Source organism: Acinonyx jubatus, chromosome E4 (genome assembly GCF_027475565.1).
Source record: "Acinonyx jubatus isolate Ajub_Pintada_27869175 chromosome E4, VMU_Ajub_asm_v1.0, whole genome shotgun sequence".
Classification (NCBI taxonomy): domain Eukaryota; kingdom Metazoa; phylum Chordata; class Mammalia; order Carnivora; family Felidae; genus Acinonyx; species Acinonyx jubatus.
In genome coordinates, this window is record NC_069395.1 from 56,702,361 (window position 1) to 56,723,181 (window position 20,821).

A 20,821-nucleotide genomic window follows, 5' to 3' on the forward strand; every position below is an offset into this window, starting at 1 on the left:
GGACAGGAGGATGTGGGCAGGGAACAGAGCGCTGGAGACATGGCATTTGGTGGTGGAACACTTTCAGGTGATAACACGGGCCCACATGTCACCAACTCAACTGTATTGAATCAACTGATTCTATCCTTTCTTCCAGCATTGTCTGCAAGTTCAGCCACTATCATGATTATAACCAATATACATGTGGTTTTTAAATTTCACCTGTTTTACGGAAGAATATTATTATTTCTGTTGGTTGTCCCCTATTTTTTTTTTTTCTTAAAAGGAATTGAGAGAAGGGAAAATGTTTTCAAAATGAATGGAAGGAACTTACCTACGTCATTAGCATGTGCATGGTATAATCTGACTATTTTAAAAAATGGCTGCCCTGGGAAGTGACTCATTCCGGAATGCATTTGAATAGATGCAGTTTTCATATGCTACATTTTAAAACGACATTTTCCTTTTTTAGGTGTAACAAAGTAAGTTTGGAAAAACAATCTGAGATTTTTCTACGTTTGAAAAAGCGTACCATCAAAGGGAAATTAAAAATTGTAACATGCTGTACAGCACATTCTGATGAGTAGTCATATCAGTGTAGAATGGATTTTAAGTACAAAATTAAAATGACTTTTCTCTTAACTGAGTCAACTGTGAAAGAGCAGAACAATCAATCCAGAGCCAGTAGTTCTAAGTTCCTCGAAATTGCTGGACTGGCTGCTAGATTGTAAGGACCGTGTTTGTTTCTAATTGCCATTGTCATATCTTGACATACCTGAGTACCTGGCATAGTACATAGAACATGGCAAGTGCTCTGTTTGTTGGATAAATGAATTGGTGGATGGGAATAAGGTAATGTACATAGTCTGATGGCCTTGCCTTCTGCTTTTCAGAGGGCAGGTAGTGAGGCCTATACGGACACTTGGGAGGTTTCCTTAACGTTCCTGTTACTATACCCATTGCTTGTTTCCTTTGTTTCTTTGTTTTCTGTTTTTGTCTTCCCATTCTGATTTTATAGTATGGCTAATAGAACTCCAAAGGTTATTGATGAAATACGATGTGAAGAAGGGTCTACTGATGAGTATTAATCTTTGTTGGGTGTTTACGTAGTTAAATTCTTACATAGTGAAAGAGAAAAAAAGAAAGACCAGCTTCAGGTTTTCAGTGTAATTTAAAATTAAACTATAAAGAAAACTACAAATTAGAAAATAGTTTAACCCCTCTTGACATTAAACAATGACAAAAAATACAAGCATCAATCAGGTGGAACATTTCATAATGGTGTACATTGAAAAGTAGCCTCCCCACCCCCACTGCCCCCGCCCCCCCCCCCCCCCCCCGCCCCCGCCACCCCTTCACACACCACATACTCCCCAGCGGCAGCTATTTCTGACGTACTCTTCAGTGTCCTTCTGAACGATTGTTCCCTACCTAGCCCAGGATTTTGAATTGAATATTAAAGATTTGGGTCATCATCACCCAAGTTCCTTGGCAATAAAAATGCTCATTATGTTGTTCAATGCTGATCTTTTGCAGCAGGAACAGAACTGCTTTTTGTTCGATACTCTGATTACCGTTTCCCCACTGTGAGTCACATTTAGCTATCGTTTACATAATCGTCAGCATATTGTTTCTTACTATTTGCCATCTTGCAGAACCACTGTGCTCTCTGTGACTTAAGGTCTATTTGGCTTTTCACCCTCCCCCTCTTTGCACCCTCCCCCTCCAGTGCAGCGCCTGAAAGCTTCTATTCCATTTTTTTGGCTTTCTACTTAGCCTTTCAGGGAGCTGTAGGGGAGGAAGACATTTTCCTTGACCTTCTTAGGGTCCCTGGCTATGTCTGAATACTGACAAAGACAGATTAATAGGAGAAAACATGTCAATTGATTTAAGTTTTATGTGATATGGGAGCCTTCATAAGGATAGCAAGGCCTGTTTGCTGGGATTCTTTTTTTTCCCATGTTCCTTTGTCCTGAGAGATAAGGATGCTTCTTTCTTCTGGGAAGGCACCTCTCACACGAGGGATTTATAACCTGTTTCAGGGAAGAGGCTTAGGAAAAGGTCAAAGTGACCTTCTTCTTTTGCGGTTTTCTCAAGCGCCTTCAGCTTAAAATATTCACTATGCCAAGGTGCCGCCAAAAAAAAGACATGCCAAAACGAAAACAAAAACTAGATGGCCCATTAGTGATTAGTTACAAAATTGGAACGCAGTGCGCTTGAGTGTGAGGGACCCATTATCTTTTTATGTGTAAATTATATTTAGAATGTCCAGAAGAAGGAAAATGTTTTGGCTACTTTAAGAAAAAGTCTCTTTGTGCTACCGTGTGATCTTTAAATGCTCTGCAGAAGCCTATGTCCGATGGAAGCTGAAACCCTTACTGTCCCTGTGACCATCCAGTCAGTGACGTTCTCCTCAGATCTGTGACCCAAAAATGGAGGTGTCTCTTCGTACTCCTTCCGTGTTAGTTTCTCATCTCTTGAGTTGGCCCTGGAGGTCTGGTACCATGGAAATCTCTGAGTCACAGCACGTGTAGCTTCCTGGTCGGGCTCAGTCATGAACTAGCTCTGTAACCTTATGGAAGTCATTTATATTCACTGGGCCTCAATTTTTTTACCCATAAAGTGAAGGGTTCAAACAAAATGATTTTCAATTTTGACATCATTAAAATAATAAAAGGGGTTAAGATACAGAACAGATGAACATATGGGAAGAGAAGCAAAAATAATATAAAAACAAAGAGGGGGACAAAACATGAGACTCTTAAATACAGAGAACAAATCTGAGGGCTGCTGGAGGGGTTGTGGGTGGGGTGATGGGCATGACACCTGTAGGGATGAGCACTGGGTGTTATGCATAGGGGATGAGTCTCTGGAATCTACTCCTGAAATCATTATTATCTATGCTAACTACCTTGGATGTAAAGTAAAAAATAAGTAAAAGACAATAATATAAGGGGAATCACATTCTGTGTTAGACTTTGCTCAGTTGAGCTGAAAAATAAAAATGTTTAAATTTCAAAGGCAACTTTGGTGTTGGAGGTGTGTGGGTATGTCTATATCAGGCAGCGAGCAAAAGGCTAGCCTGAATGGACATTCAGGTGCACTCCTGTTTTGTGCCTAGTCCAGAAGTCCCACCGCTATACCTCTAGACATTTTTTTCATTCCACTCCATTCCATTCCATTCCATTCCATTCCATTCCATTCCATTCCATTTCTTTGGAGAGAGAGGGAGAGAGAGGATCGCATGTACACGAGCTGGGGAGGGGCAGAGGGAGAGAGAGAGAATCTTAAACAGCGTACATGCCTAGCACAGAGCCCAACGTAGGGCTCAGTCTTACAACCGTGAGATAATGACCGGAGCTGAAATCAAGAGTTGGACAGAGCCACCCAGGCACCCCGAGGCATCTTTTGATTCTTCGAAGTAACCAGACTTTCTACTGCAAAGATAAATCAGAAAGTGAAGTTTAAATCGCATTTGGAGGGGCGCCTGGGTGGCGCAGTCGGTTAAGCGTCCGACTTCAGCCAGGTCCCGATCTCGCGGTCCGTGAGTTCGAGCCCCGCGTCAGGCTCTGGGCTGATGGCTCAGAGCCTGGAGCCTGTTTCCGATTCTGTGTCTCCCTCTCTCTCTGCCCCTCCCCCGTTCATGCTCTGTCTCTCTCTGTCCCAAAAATAAATAAACGTTGAAAAAAAAAAATAAAAAAATAAATCGCATTTGGATACAATTTGTACCTGGCATAGTTGGCCCTTTTTCATAGAGGGCATAGTACCTGCTTGAGAGTTAGTTTTCCTCATCATAAATGGAAATTCCATTATTATTTTTATGTAGTTTTAAATAATCTTGTTGAGATAAATCACAGTTATAAATGAAGGAATGGGATAATTTTCCAAGAGAATATGAAGGATTTTTTTTTCTTTGTGTGTAGATGCTATTCTGAAACTCTAGGTTAAAATCTAAGAGGTCAGATAGAACTTTAGGCATTTTTGAAATCTTGTGGGTATAGTTTCTGTCTCTGTTTCTGTGTGATGCTTACTTATCAGAGATTTATTTAAGTGCTGTGTAGTGTTGCAGACTTTTCCTTCAACATCAATCATTAGGTGGTTCTGAGGGAATTTTTAAAGCTAACAACTCTTCTATTCTTTTCCCAATAAAGTATGACCTTTGGTTTCTGTTGGCCTTTTTTCCCCTTTACCTTAAAAAAGTAATTGCTTTATTATTTTCCTTTAGAGCTTATGACTACATTAGAATAACTAATGCTCACAGTGAAAATGATTTAAAGCAGCAACTTATGGGCAATACAATATAATTTCTGTAATTTCCTAGATAGCATCCGCTTTATAACATTTTTTGGTATTTTACACACCAATGCTATCTTAGAAGGACACGCTTCACTGACTTGATTCTTAAAATTTTGGAATTGGGATGTAATTGAAAAGCAGTATTTGTTAAATATGTTTGATGTCGCAGGGAATGAGATGATTCTCTTATTGCATTTCCTAATCATTAATCTTCTCCTAATGATTGATAAAGGCAACAAACTTGACCCTGTTTAGAATTATTTAGCTTTACATGGAGGAGTAGATAAATAACTCAGTTCATTAGTGGATGGAGGCCCATTGAATGGATACGTTCTTAAATAGTGGCTTTTGTGTCGTCTTTCATAGCCAGTGCTGTTTAATGGGACAAAGCATAGTGAGTTCCAACTTATTTCTTTGTTATGTAACCTTGGACCAGCGTTCAAAAATTTTAAGTTTTACTATCCTTGTCCACGAAATAGGGGTGCTACCTATTTTGTCTGTTGTGAAAATGAAATGAGATCGTGTCAAGAGCCTGCTACTTAGTAGGTACTTTAAAAATTATTGTTATTGTCATGATTAGTGGTTGCCATTCATTTCTTAAAGTTTGAATGTCACTGCTTTGTTAAACAGTCTGAGAAATGTTTTCCCATTGTCTGAGGAGTAGGAGAGGGAGAAGATTCATTCTAACATAATAGAGGGTGGAAAACTGAACAGAACGTCCCTGATTCACGTATCTATTATTTTAAGAGAGATTCTTGTTCACGAATATTCGTTGGAATTTGAGAACAGGTCGAGCAACTGATGTAGGAGATATTTTCTTTGCTGTACATAATTTGGTGAACATCGTCTACCTTTTACACCTTTTATATTCATTTTGACATACATCCAAATTCTATGTATTTTCTATCCCACAAGGCATTATTACTATTTTCATGCATAATATTTATTTAGATTTACCCACATGTTTACGTCTCCACTGTTTTTCAGCCCCTTCTTTAACTCCTTGAATCATCTGGTATAATTTTCCTTTTTCCTTTGGAACTGCCTTTAGAATTTCTTTTAATGCAGGCACACTGGTAATAAGTTTTCTCTTTTTGCTTATCTAGAAATGTCTTTATTTCACCTTTACTTTTTAGAGGATATTTTTTGCCAGCTAGAGAATGCTATATTAGAGTTATTTTTAGTTCTCGAATTTCCACTTGACTTAAAAAAAAGATTCTGGCTCTCGGGTGAAATTCTTCGTCTCAATGTATTTTTTTAATACCTATCTTCATTGTTTTGAAGCCTTTGTCAGATAATAGGTAAGCTACTCATGGATCTCTTTCTATTGTCTGCTTTTTCTCTTGGCTCTCTTTCTTGGTGTATCTGATAGCTTATCATTGAACTTCAGGAGATGCAGGGAGCTAGAATGGGGAAAGTATCCCCTCAGTGTGGTCAAGGAGTAAGCATTGAGTGAACATATAACTTGTAAACTTTGTAAGGGACAGTTGACCCTTTTGTTTACCTGTGCTCCTAGAGTGTTGTGCTCCAGGAATCAACAAAAAGGTGGGAGGGTTAAGAGAGTTCCTCTTTAGTGGGTTTAGACACCCATTTTTCTCTCCCCATGCTGTAAGGCTAGAGAACAAACACAGGTATGAGCTTACTTTTCTATAATGTCCTTCTCCCCGGGATCTTTGTCCCGCAAATCTTGGCCACTCCATATCCCTGTGACATTGTCAGAAGCTCTGCTAGCTTCTCTGCCTCTTGGCAGCTTTCCTCTGCTGGCTCTTCTTAAGCTTCTCTGTCTCTTGTCCAGGCTGACATAAGACTCAACACATGTCCTCAAGTAAAAGCAGCACAAAGAATGTTGGGCCACCTCAGTCAGCTTCCTGCCTTTCCAGATCCGGGATCATCAAATTCTGGCTGCCTTAGAGGCTCCCCAGGGTTTTCAGACAGGTATTTTTTTCATATCCCACTTTTCTAGTTCTTCTTGCTTTGGTTTGCTCTAAGCTAGTTTGTCAGTCAGAAACAGTAGGTCCTCCATTTACTTTCTTTATATTAAAACTGTTTTCTGGATAGCGTATTGTGCAAAATTCTGTTACCTGCTTCAGGATTAAGCAGTACGATTGGTTAGTTTTGTGTTTGGGCTCCCTGGATAAATGATGCCAAGTTTCACTGGTTTTTCATTGACCATCCTGCCCCATTACCTTCAGTTAGATGCATCCATACTTCTTCCATTTTCTAATTTCATTTATTTTAGTGAAGGAAATATTTCAATGATGTCGTCGAGTGAGTGAATATTTTAATATAGAGAGTAAAAAATTTAGTAAGCTGGTAATATTTAAATTTTCTATTATAAGGGGACCACAACACTAGAACCACACAGTGAAACCTAAACTTTAAGAAGCCGTATTTGTAAGAATATGAAAAAAAATGTGTGAAGGAAGGCTTTCACGAATGTCATAGTATGTCTCTTAATTTACCTTCATTTTCTCTTAGCTAATAATTAGCGTTGCTTAAATATGTCTTTGTGGATGATTGTGGGAAAAATAAAATAGCGTCTTAAAACTTTTTACAGTACAGTTTATGAGTATAATCATAAACATAACTAGCTATACACCTTCTACCATTAGAATATATAAGGGAATTATTAGCACAAAAGAAATTATCAACAAAACATAAAAAAAAACCTATCCGTGTATCCTAACCAGAGAATCAGATGCTAAGTTCAGAATTAGCAACAAAACTAGATTCCTTTCTTCCTTACATGTCCTGTATGTCCTCCTTTCCTTATAATGAAGGACCTTTGGGGCTAAGCTATTTTTAACAACATACATGATTGGAAGTCCTGCTTAACAGTCAAGGAAAGAGGGTCATTCTTTGACTTATTTTTGCACTTCATCGGGTGTGATAGGCATAGGAATGCACCTCACACACCGTCAGCTATGAGCAAGGGCCCCACCTGCTGTGCTCTGAAATCTGCTGCTGCCTTTGCACTTAAGACACGCTTCCCAAGGGCTACTCCCAACTGGTGCCTTTGAGGAGCAGGGAGACTCAAGCAGGCGGGTCCCCGGATGTCAAGGAACTCTTGAGGGCTCCCTGGCCAAGGCACTGCCTGCCAGTCTTGCTGAACCTTCCTTAGACTGTACAGCAATCTGGAATGATGCCTCCCTCCCTTCTCTCTTTTCCTTCCTTCCAGTCAGATTTGTACTGTGGTCTGGATCCCTCCCCATTTTTCTCCTCTAGGAATTGCCCTTCTTGCAATAGAATAGAACTGTTGCAAGTGTAATCCTGTCTCGGTGTCTGCTTCTCAGAGGACCTAGACTAACACATTCTCCAATTTCTGTAAAAAGATACTATCGTGTGAAATTAGGAAGGAAAGAAAGGATGTTTACTATGACTTTAATGATGACAATATTCGAATACTGCTGGATTCTTAAATTTAGGAAAATTAAAATCTCATGTAATTGAGAGCTAGCCTCTCAGAATTTTTTTCTCACAGCAGTTTATTGTCTGTTTATATGTAAATCTGCTTTCAGATCTGTTTATATGTAAATGTGCTGAATTATTACAGTAGTCCGATCAGGAGCTCATGTTCTAAAAAAAATTGTTAATTTACTCAGGGTGATCGGATGGTTGTGAAGTATTAAGCAGGTCATAAGTCATCTTTGAGATAGCTGAGGATATTTAATGAGAAATTAGAAGGAAGTATTTCTGAAGGTATGTTGGTAACTGATATATGGTTGAAAGAAGAATCCTTGAATGTAATAAATAAATAGTAACAGATGTACTTGTTAACAAATCTTTGGTAATTCTTGCCTTCAACGTAGATGGTTTATGCAAGAAGTGCTTATATTTTATATGTTAATGTTAATTCTTTCTTTGCAGAATCACGGGGAAAGATTCGTTTTCATTGCCGAGTGGTATGATCCGAATGCTTCACTTTTTCGACGTTATGAACTTTTATTTTACCCAGGGGATGGATCTGTTGAAATGGTAATTGAGCCTTTTTTTTTCCCCCTTAAACATCAGCAGAGGGAGTGAATGCGGGATAGGGAGAGGAATAGGATTGCCTTTTATGTCGCTGCTTTTGAAAATTCATAATATATTTTTTTCTTTTATTACTGGGAATTCTTTTTTTGGTGTTTGAATTCCAATACAAGAGGGTAACTTTGTACCTTTATCTTTAATGTGAAAACAGTAATTCGTATCTTTTGTTTATAAAACGGATGTAGGATTGTTCATGTTTTAGATTAAGCAATAGGCGGTAAGTGGTTGCAGATCAAGATTATCATGGCCCTAAATACGTCACCAATATTGAAAGCTGTTATCTCTCCAACGAGTCAGATTGAAGAAGATCAGGTTAAGAGTCGCACATATTTCGTTGTGTCTTTTCACTGGCAACCCTTTTACAGGTAGATCTCTTTGGTACTGGGGTTTTGTCTAGGCAAGACAGCTGAAATTTGGAATTTCTCTGGGATTTCGGAAGCACTAATTTGCTGAAATGGTTTGGCAATGAACAAATCTTTCTATTCATGGTTTATTAAAGTATTAAATTTGTAATAAGTTTTTCTGTTATTACTGGATTCCACTAGGAAATACAGAAGTTCTAAAAGCAATGTGATTTGTATTTGTAGCAAAAGTGAAACAATGTCGCCAATGTTTAATGAAGCAGAATAAAGAATCATTTTTAATTTATAATAAGATTAACATTCTCTTTGGAGAATTATTTGTCTTACTGTGTTGCTTTTGTTTTAGCACGATGTGAAGAATCACCGCACCTTTTTAAAGCGGACCAAATATGATGATCTTCACTTGGAAGATTTATTTATAGGCAACAAAGTGAACGTCTTTTCTCGACAGCTGGTGCTAATTGACTATGGGGATCAATACACAGCTCGCCAACTGGGCAGTAGGAAAGAAAAGTAAGAAAATCTTTTCTTCATTCTTAAAACATTATGTATGTCCTGATACCAAAGTCTAATTTCTCATTTCTATCTTGTGTTTTTGCAACATAGACACTTTTCTGATTCAGTGATCCGACGCAGTGTTAGGACATTTTTAGAATTTTGAGGAGTAGATTCAGTGATTTGTTTTTCACTCAGATAACAAAGTGATGCCCATAGTCCTAGGCAGTGATTATTTTCTGGAGAAAAAAATACAAACTTTTTATACGCCCTCATCTTTCTTCATGACATGCATTTAACTGGGAACTGAGAATGTTTGAACATAAAAAAGTATTGGTGTGCAGGACAGACATGGCTTATAGGAGAAAAGTAGTGAGTGCCACACTCTCGGTGGAAACAGAAGAAAGTAGTTTGTTGTGGAAGATCGGGGAAGGCTTTGTGAAGGTATTTGAGCTGGATCCTGAAAGGTGAATTGGGTTTTTACCCAGTTAGGCTGAGAGGAGGGAATGCTGGTCAGAGGAATAAGGATAAGGAGAGATTCAAAGGCAGAAAGTTGTAGGTTGTTTACTGGAAAGAGCCCATTGTTCTGCCTGACTTGTTTGACAGTTGACATTTTTTTAGAACTTTAATTAGCAAAATAGCCTGAATGAGGGCGGTAGCAATAGGCGTGGACAGGAAGATGTGTGCAAGATTAACAGTAATGGTAGTGATAAGCGCTCAGTGACGGCCAGCTATTATTATATGGAGCATGGTGTTAAAATGATCTGAATGGGCTATTTGAGTCCCATGACAACCTGATAAAAAAGGTGCTATTATAATTAGCTCCCCTTTGCAGATGGGGGAGTTGACACTTAGCCAAGTGAAACAGCTTGCTGAAGGGCCGAGGAGAGGCAAGATAAAGCCCAAAGTCCAGTCTGAAGAATGGGAGGATTTAATCATAGGAGAATGGAGAGGACCTGGAAAGCGGTCGTCCTCTCTCTGTCTCACTTCATTTGTATGTCTTCTGGCACGTGGCACATCTCCTTACGCGTATTTGTGTTAGCTAAATCAGTCAGTGAATAACAATTTTAAATTCATGATCTGCCCTTTCCTTTTTCAGAAATGTCCTCCCTGCTTACAAATGATGACCTTTGATCTAGTTGACAAAGATGTTTTTGTCTAGATTGTTTGTAATGAATGTCGTTGATTTTTGAGCTTTATACACAGACCTAACGCCTGTCTGATAAATATTGACTGATCCAGCGAAGAAAGAATGAGCTAGTGTTATAAAAATAAAATAACACAATAGCGAAGAGAAACTTACCTGTCTTGTTCACAACTGTATGCCTCAAGACCGTTCTTGTGATGCCCCAGGCAGTAAGTTATTCCCAGGGAATGCCCCACAAAAATTTGTTGAATCAATGAATGAATCCGTTTATGCCACTGAACACAGTTATGTCTGGAGGCAGAGCTTCCGGCCGGCCTGTCCAGCTCCTCCCTTCCCTCCCAGTGCACATGGCTCTCTCTTCCTGTGACGGTGAGAGGCTGCGGCGTGGGACCTTCCAGTTGTCTCGTTAGCCTTCTCTCTGTACTGGTGGTCAAAGCTGCACTTGTCGCCCTGACTTTTCCTCAGTTCTGATTTAGAAGAGAGACAGAAAATGTTGGAGATGCAGCTGAAAAATCAGGCTGTTCTGAAAACAAGGACTTTTTAGTAAGGTTTTTCTCCTGCATATCAATTTTCAGCATTGCTAAAGTGACATTTTCATTTTCAGTCTCTACCTTTATGAGTTTTCAACCTTCTGAGGCTAGGATGACTGTATTTGAATTGAAATTTGACTTCTTTTGTCATCATTATTGGCTTCGGTTTCTTTGGCTTGTATATTATATTTATCTTGGGGGGTTCTTGGCAGTGTGGAGTGATTATTGTAGTAATTAAAAGTAGGGACCGCCAGTGGAAGGTAAAGCTATCAATATAAAAAGCTCCAGATACCCTTCAATTTGAGAGGAAAAAAAATATGTCAAACTATATTTTGAGGTCTACCAACAAAATAACTAGCTGGTTACGTAACATCTGAGTAACTCCAGTAGTAATATTCTTTCTGTGACCTCTTTACAAGCCTTTTGTAATCTCGGGGTGCTCTGGTGCTCATTGTGGATATTAGTACACAAGTGGTGATGTATCAGAGGGGTGGTGAATACCTCATAAAAAAAAAAAGACCATTCCCAGAATAACTCTGAAATGGGGGAAAAATAGGATGTTAGATAAAGAGGAATCTCATTGTTATGAGGTCTCGTGGTGAAAGTCTATGAGATTAAGGAAACATCTACCCTAATTCCTTTATTTGCAAGTAATAAATATTTATAGCTTAAATGTTTTTCAGCACATATATGCCAAGCACCGTGATAGGTACTTTTCATGTGAATCTCAGTTCAAGATGACTTTAAGCTTTCGTTTAAACTAGCAGAAGTAAATGAATGAGGGAAACAGGGTTAATAGTATGACCCGATCAAAATAAAATAATAATACGTATAGCAATTACAATTTGCATATATATTAGTCTTATTTCTCTACAGTGAATGTCATTGATTCCATTTTACAGCACAGTTGAGTAGCTTGGCCACGGTCGTAGATTTGGACAGTAAAGAAACCAGTAAACGTTGTTGTATATGCCTCAAACTCCTTCTCTTTCCACTAAGCCTCTAATTAATAAGTTGATAAATACTGTTGAGTGGGACTGATTTCAAAAGAGGAGGACCAGAAGAATATGAAGACAGATTTTAAATATTTGGGGCACCCGGGTGGCTCAGTCGGTTCAGTGTCCAACTTTGGCTCAGGTCACGATCTCGTGGTTCATGGGTTCGAGCCCCACATCGGGCTCTGAGCTGACAGCTCAGAGCCTTGGAGCCCGCTTCGGACTCTGTGTCTGCCCCTCTCCCACTCGCACTCTGTTGTCTCTCAAAGGTAAATAAATAAATGTTAAAAAATTCTTAAATATTTGGGCTGTATAATTAATAACAATATATGCAGTATTATATTTTTACTGACTTAACACTGTTTCCCCATCTTCTTTTTTGATTCTTTCTTAACTGTGTGTGGGCTAGTAAATCCAGCAACCATTTGGCTGATTTAAATAAGCTTCTTCAGAATTTAAGAATTTAAAAAAATGTATTCTTTCACTTAAATGACAAAAAAAAAAAAAAAAAAGGGCATTGGAGAAGTAAGTACACGTACCGTCTGTCGTAATCCCGTAGAAGCAACCTGTATGTAATAACTGTAACTCAGCCTCATTCTCAGTGTGGATGGGGACAAGGATAATTTATGAACTCAGTACCTCCCGGTTGTATTTCTCATACTCAACTCCCTTCTTTACACCAGAAAGAAATGATAGGAACGCCAAGGAAAATTGATCTCTGTGCTGCCCATCAGCTAATTTTGAGGCAGTTATCCAGATGATTCAGTATAGTTCACTTTAGCTCTCAAACTGGCCTCGGCCTTCCAGTTCTCTTAGACTACAGAAATACGACATTTGATTCACGTTTCTACCTGCTTGCTTTCTTTAAATCTCCTTTCTGAGTTGTAATGGACATAAAAAAGCTGTAGCTAATTGAATGCATACCACTTGAGCACTTTGGAGATAAGTGCACACCCATAAGCCATCACCACAGTGAACGATACAGGCTTCTTTTCTCCTGCTCCTTTTATTATTTTTTTTATATTGATTTTTTTGTGTGTGGTCAGAGCACTTAACATACGATTTACTCTTTAGCTAATTTTAAATCTATTCTCTATAGAGCTCCTCAGGTCAAGTTGACAAAGGCTATTTGTTGGCAAAGTATCAGAGTAATTGGTTTTAATTAATTCTAATTGAAGTATAGCTGATAGGGTTTCAGTTGTAAATGGCAATGAATCCACATCTCTGGTTCTGTTGTTTAGATGCGAGTCCACCTAGTACAAACTTCTTGTGATCTCTGGGGCGGGTTAGTCTCCAGATTAGTAACTGATGGGAGCACCGACACAAGAGCCAGGCGAAGACCAACACGAAGATGGGCGCTTATCCGGAACGTCTGGGATCGGGGACGCTTGAGAGTGGCCGAGGCTCTCCTCATCTTCCTACTTCTGCCACCCCCCTCCCATCTCACTCCTCCTCCAGTCCTGACCTCGGGGCCTGCCCGAGGGGGAGAGGGGTCTGCGTGGCAAACCCCTCTGCCCGCACACTTGGCCCGGGGTCTGTGCCGCCTCACAGCCCACCCAGCACAAGAGACAGAGCACCGGAGACAGACTTCCACACAGGTCATTGTGCTAAACATGGGGACGCGGGAGGACGATGGCCTGAGGGCCTGCAGGTCTGGGACAAAAGGGGCGGGGCCACATGTGACCAGAAACCTACAGCATATAGTTGAAGAAAGACGAGGTAGAGCAGAGGGAGAGAGCACCGTCCTGGGGGTGGAGTCGAAGTCACTCATGTGCACTCAAGAGTTCACATATTCCTGTTCTTGGAGTTTTCTTTCTTTCTTCTTTTCTTTTAAAGTTTATTTATTTTGAGAGAGACAGCAAGCGAGCGTGAGCAGGGGAGGGGCAGAGAGAGACGGAGAGAATCCCAAGCAGGCTCCACACTGTCAGCGCAGAGCCCATGTGGGGCTCGAACTCATGAACCGTGAGATCATGACCTGAGCCGTAATCAGGAATCAGATGCCCAACTGACTGAGCCCCCCGGGCGCCCCTTGGGGTTTTATGTCTTAAAGCCAGTTGGCCTAACAGTTTTGAGTAGGTTACTTCTCAGAGGAGGGGAGGAGCAGAATATTCGTTTAGGTCTGCTCTCACCTGAAAAGTACTCTCGCAGTACTAACCACTGTTATTTTACAGAACGTCCTAGGACCATAGTGAGCAGTTGAGTTTTGGCTGCTAAAAGGCACTGAATTGCATTAAAGTCATGTAGTTCAATTACCAAGGCCTTCCTAAAAATTCACCCCCTAACCTTTTTCTCTTTACTTATCTATGGTCTCATTGTCCAAGATGACTTACTACTGATTACATGATGGCCCCAACAACAGCATAACTGTACCCCAAATAATGCCATGAAAAAATGCCCTCCCATTCTTAAATTCCCAGAGAGAAATTGAGATTTCTTCCTCTGTAAAAATCAAGTCAAATTCTGCCTTCTCCTTTATAATTCTTAGTCGGCTCCTAGTTAACAGATTAGAACTGAATTTTCTTTTCAGCTCCAGCCGTGGCCATCTTCCCCTAGAATGATTGATAATATATTTGGATTAATTAATATCTTTTTTTTGCCACCTCTTTTCTTGTAGTCATACTATGTTATGCTGTAGGTATGTCTCTTATAAATAGCACATAGCATTTTTTTAAAAGCAAAATTCTGTCTGAAAATGCCCTCATTTTCCTTGGTAAGATTAGTACATGTACAGTTTAAATATGTTGTATTTTTGGCATTTTTGTACAATTTCCACTCTTTGGCCGCTTTGGTGCTTTTGTACTTTTTCTTTATTCTTGCTTTTTTTTTAAATTAATTGAGGTGTTTTTCCTCTGTTCAGTTTCTTTTTCCTCTATAGTTTTCTGTTGAAGCCATAACAAATGATCACAAATTCAGTTGCTTCAACAATACAAATGTATTGCCTTACAGTTCTGTAGATCAGAAGTTTAACACACGTCTCATCGGGCTGAGATCAAGGTGTTGGTAAGGTTGCATTCCCTTGCGGAGGCTCTCGAGGAGATTCTTGAGGCCACCCACATTTCCCTGGCTGTGAGGCTGAGACCTTACACTGACATCTCTCTGGTTCTCCGCAACCAGAAAGATTCTCTGATTTTAAGGACGAATGTGATTACACTGAGCCTACGAGAATGATCCAGAATAATTTCCCTATTTCAAGGCCTGCAGTTGTAATCAAGTCTGCAAAGTCTTTTTACCATGTGAAGTAATGTATTCACAGGTTCCAGGGATTAGGTCATGGACATTTTTGGGTGGCCATTGTTCTACCTACTGTATTCTCTATTGGTTTGGGGTTTACATAATTCTATGCTATTTCTCTCGTGGTTAGCTGTGAAACTTTGTCATACATATTTAATTTAAATTGCTTAGGGTTGTATAATATCTTCACCCTTCTGTAGTCTTAAAAAAGTTTAGAACACCTTAGTGCCAATCTTCTTTCTTGAATTACATGGTTTCATTGTTGCTTTGGGCATTTGGTTTTTGTCTGCATGTTACCCTTTTTTTTTCTTTCGTACCAGCGATGTTTGCTTGGATTTACCTATGCGTTTGTCACCAATTCTTGCGTATCAGACTGTCCTTTTGGAATCATTTTTCTCTTTGGAATTTATCCTCCATTTCTTGGTAGTCAATTATCTTTCTTAAAAATGTTTTTTATCTCACCTTCTTTTTTTAATGGTGCCTTTGCTTTGTACACAATTTGAAGTTGATAGTTGCTTTCAACTTTTCTTTATTCCTCTTTTCTGCTGTTACTGGTTTGAGAATTATATATTCTATTAATTTTCAGTATTTTTAATATATGCAATTAAGGATATAAACTTCCTTCTAAATACTGCTTAGAACCACATTCTACTTTTTTATGTGAAATTTGAAAAATTTGATTTGAAATATTTTCTAATTTTTATAAGTTGTCATTGATCCAGTAGTTATTTAGAAGTATGTTCATTTATGTCTAAGCATATCGGGTTTTTTTATTCTCTTTTTGTATTGGATCCTAGCTGAATTGTGTGGTGTCTAAAAAATATACTCTGCATGATTTCTGTGTCTTTCAAGTTGGTTGAGGCTTGCTTTTGTCTTACTATAATCAATTATTTTAGTGTGCTTGAAGAGAATGTTTAATCCACTGTTGTTTTGTGTCATTAGGTCAAGGTTGTGAATTATGTGTTCAAATCTTTCATGTATTTACTAATATTTTTGTCAGCTTATTCTATCAATTACCAAGGCTTGATTAAAATTTCCTTCTATACTTGTCATTTGTCTCTTTTTCCTTGTCATTATGTTAATTTTTACATTATAATTTTGAGGGTATGTTACTAGGAGATTTAACATTGTTATATTTTCTTGGTAAATTGAACCTTTTAGTATTATAAAAAGATCATTTTTATCTCTAGCACTGAATTTTACCTTAAACTCTACTTTGTTTGATAGCAATAGAGCTGCACTGGCTTATTTTTTTCTTACTTTACTTTATTTTATTTTATTTTATTTTATTTTATTTTATTTTTCTTTTCTTTTCTTTTCTTTTCTTTTCTTTTCTTTTCTTTTCTTTTCTTTTCTTTTCTCTTCTCTTCTCTTCTCTTCTCTTCTCTTCTCTTCTCTTTTTTCTTTTCTTTTCTTTTCCTTTTCTTTATTTTATTTCATTTCACTTTATTTCATTTTATTTTTTGTTTCAGAGAGAGAGAGAGGGAGCAAGTGAGTGGGGGAGAGGGGCAATGGGCGGGGGGAGAGCCTCAAGCAGGCTCCATGCTCAGTGTGGAGCCAGACATGGGACTCCATCCCATGACCGTGAGATCATGATGATGTGAGCCGAAATCAAGAGTCAGATGCTCAACTGAGCCACCCAGGCACCCCTGCACTGGCTTTACTTTAGTTAATGTTCACACAGTGTGTCTTTTTTCATCCTTTTTAAACTTTAAAACTTTAAAACTTTCAGTATGCTATTCTAAATGTGCCTTTTCTAAATAACATAGTTACTTTTTAAATCTAGTCTGATGTAATTTGTCTTTGAATGATTTTTTTTTAAAGAAAGTTTTTTTTTTTTAACATTTATTTATTTTTGAGAGACAGAGGGAGACAGAGCGTGAGCAGGGGAGGGGCAGAGAGAGAGGGAGACACAGAATCCAAAGCGGACTCCAGGCTCTGAGCTGTCAGCACAGAGCTTGATGCGGGGCTGGAACGCATGAACTGTGAGATCGTGACCTGAGCCGAAGTTGGATGCTTAACCGACTGAGCCACCCAGGTTCCCTAAAGAAATTCAGTTTTATAGTCTTTGTCTTTTACTCTAAAGCACTTACTTTTATTTATTTACTTATTTTTATTTATTTTTTTCAATATATGAAATTTATTGTCAAATTGGTTTCCATACAACACCCAGTGCTCATCCCAAAAGGTGCCCTCCTCAATACCCATCACCCACCCTCCCCTCCCTCCACCCCCCATCAACCCTCAGTTTGTTCTCAGTTTTTAAGAGTCTTATGTAAAGCACTTACTTTTAATGCACGTACTATAATATATTTGGGGTTAACCCTGCCATCTGCTTTTGTGCTTTTTCTCATTTGATTTATTATTATTATTTTTGGTCGTTTTCTGACTTATTGAGGATTTTTCAATCCATTTAAATATATATATGTATGTAATTTTTTTTTTTTACCTTATATTTATTTTGAGAGAGATAGGCAGACAGAGCACAAACAGGGGAGGGGCAGAGAGAGAGGGAGGCACAGAATCCGAAGCAGGCTCCAGGCTCTGAGCTGTCAGCACAGAGCCCTCACATGGGGCTCGAACTCACGAGCTGTGAGATTATGACCTGAGCTGAAGTCAGATGCTCACCCCACTGAGCCACCCAGGCACCCATCAATCCATTTTTTGTCTATTTGTTTGAATGGTGTACATTCTTTTCTATACTTTTAGTTCTTATCCTAGAAACTACAGCATGCATATTTAATATCAATGCCTAAAGTTTACCAATATCTGTATCTTCTTTTTTTTTAAATCCAAGTTAGTTAACATATAGTGTAATAATGACTTAAGGAATAGAATTTAGTGTTTCATCACTTATGTATAACACCCAGTGCGCGTCCCAACAAGTGCCCTCCTTAATGCTCATCATTCAGCCCAACACCTCTCCAGCAACCCACAGTTTGCTCTCTGTATTTGAGTCTCTTATAGTTTGTCTCCTCTCTGTTTTTATCTGATTTTTGTTTCCCTTCCCCTATGTTCATCTGTTTTGTTTCTTAAATTCCACATATGAGTGATATATATGGTATTTGTCTTTCCCTGACAGACTTATTTCACTTAGCATAATACCCTCTAGTTCCATCCATGTTGTTGCAAATGACAATATTTTCATTTTTTTTGATTGCTGAGTAATGTTCCATTTTATATATTCCACATCTTCTTTATCCATTCATCTGTCGATGGACATTTTGGGCTCTTTCCATACTATTGTTGATGGTGCTGATATAAACACTGGGGTGCATGTGCCCCTTTGAATGGGCATTTTTGTATCCTTTGGATAAATACCTCGTAGTGCGATTGCTGGCTTGTAGGGTAGTTCTGTTTTTAATTTTTTGAGGAATCTCCACACTGTTTTCCAGAGTGGCTGCACCAGTTTGCATTCCCACTAGCAGTGCAAAAGGATTCCTCTTTCTCCTCATCTTCACAACATCTGTTGTTTCCTGAGTTGTTGATTTTAGTCATTCTGACAGATATGAGATAGTATCTCATTGTGGTTTCGACTTGTATTTCCCTGATGATGAGTGATGTTGAGCATCTTTTCACATGTGTGTTAGCCATGTGGATGTCGTCTTTGGAAAAGTGTCTGTTCATGTCTTTTGCCCCTTTCTTGGCTGGATTATTTTTTTTGGCGGGTGTTGAGTTTGAGAAGTTCTTTACAGATTTTGGATTCTAACCCTTTATCTGATAAGTCATTTGCAAATGTCTTCTCCCATTCTGTCAGTTGACTTTTAGTTTTGCTGATTGTTTCCTTCCCTGTGCAGAAGCTTTTTATCTTGATGAAGTCCTGGTAGTTCATGTTTGCGTTTGTAGTATCTTCCTTCTTGAAAGTATAAGAATCTCAGAACAGTTTAGCTAAATTTCGTACCTTGCTGAATTACATGCCACTTCTGTTGTATTTTCTGCAGTTTTTGTGAACCTAATGACTCATTATTATTATTCTATATAACCAGTTGACAATTAGCTGTCACTACTTTTGGCCTTTTAGTATTATTATTTTGTCTATCTCAGATATTCTGTTTGGGATTGTTTTGCTTATTTTAGAATTTCCCTTAGAGTGTTCACTGATAAGAAACTCTTTTGGCTGAAAATGTCTTTACTTTACTCACATTCTTGAAACTATCCTCTTAGCTATGTCCTATCTTTCTGTTCCTCTGTGCTTCATTCTGAATTTGTTCAGAATTCTTCCATCAGGTACATCTAGTCTTCTGTCAGCCCGTTTGGTGCTTATTTTCATTTTTGTATTTTTTTATCACTTGGTCCTCTCATAGATTCTTTTTCAAACCTAAGTATCCGTTGTTCATAGCTTGGACTTCTCTTGCCTTATGATGCTTGCACCTTGTCTTTCAGTCCTTCCTTTTGTCTGGGCCTTTCACAGTCTGCATCTGACAGTTCCAGTAGCTGAACTATCTGTGGCTGTCTCTGTTCTGCGCTGTTTCTTCTGGTTCTTCCTCAGGTTGGTCTTTTTTTACTTTTTTTTGAGGTACAGGATTAAGTTACCTGACATCTAGGGTGGAATTGTTTTTGCTTCTGAGTTTTGGCTGGAGGGATTAGCAGTCTGGATGACCGTTACCAGAATTGTGCAGAATTGGACACTCCCAGGCTCCCTAAGTGATGTGAATTTGTGCTGCCGGGCCACGCAAGGCCTGGTTCTATCTGACTCACCCTTAGGGCGTAGCTTTTGGTCCCAGAGTATTACAGGGAGAATACTCTGTTGGGTTCTGTTGCCCTCTCCCAGTGATGGGGTACAGATTAAAGTTTGGATTTGCCAGAGGCAATGCCGGCAAGGGAGACATGACTTTTGTTCTTATTCCCCTGGATCTCTGTTTTTCTTTTACGTTTGTGCTAATAATTGTTTAGCATCCAGCCCATTTCTTTTTGCTTGAAAACTCTTTAAAAACTATCGTACCCACTGTTTTTAGTTTTCCGTGGAAGGGCTGCCCTGAATGACTCTGCCGTTGTTGCCAGTCAAAAGTTCTGATCACTGCCTTTGCCTCCAAGCCACAGGGGCCTCATCTGAGACTATTCTCCTTTATCCATGGGGCAAACACATGCTGTACGCTTGCAAAGGAAGCGTGAAAGAGACCCCAAATCTGGCTTTGGGTTGATATTTTGGAACAGGTTTTTACATGCTTTCGGCCAATATCATAACTTTTGAAATATTTAGATAAATTAATACAGATTAAAGTTTACAAATATATCCCTTTAGGTGGACAGCGTTCAAAGAGTCTATTGCCCTGTGCTGTGGAGGATGTTTATTCCGCAGCGGTTGACTGGTCATCTTTATCCCATACATGTTCGCTGCGATTTTTGCCCCGAGCCTGACTGGCGGATGGAGAACGCATCTTGTGCATGGCTCCATGAAAGCTGTTAGTTTGCAGAATTCTGTGTCCTATCTGAGTTCTGTGAAGGCTGGCCCAACTGTTTTTTCACTCTCCATTGCTAAGAAGTTTTTAGTGTAAAAGAACGGTTTATAGTTTTTCTTTTGTTTCGAGAGCATCTCCTGCCACATCCCGCTCAGTGCCAGGTGAGAGGATTACCACGCGGTGGGTTGTTACAGCGGTGGTCCCCAGTGAATCACACCTCTTGGTATCGTGCCCTTGTCCAGTCCCCCCTCACATTGACTCTGGACTTGACCATGTGACTTGCATTGGCCAAAGGGACGTCAGTAGACATGTCTCAAGGGGATGCGTGATAAGTGTTTGCACGCTGGACTCTATGTGG

At 39.2% G+C, this 20,821-nt stretch overlaps 1 protein-coding gene across 2 annotated transcripts in view; it reads left to right on the top strand.

Moving 5' to 3' along the window:
* The window catches only part of NME7 (NME/NM23 family member 7), a 255,908-nt gene that overhangs the window by 38,893 nt on the left and 196,194 nt on the right, over nt 1-20,821 (top strand). For both annotated transcript variants that reach the window (XM_015062301.3, XM_053209845.1), the window contains exons 2-3: nt 8,143-8,250; nt 9,013-9,179. In XM_015062301.3, coding sequence (XP_014917787.2) covers nt 8,143-8,250; nt 9,013-9,179 — 275 coding nt within the window. The remainder of the gene's footprint in view (nt 1-8,142; nt 8,251-9,012; nt 9,180-20,821) is intronic.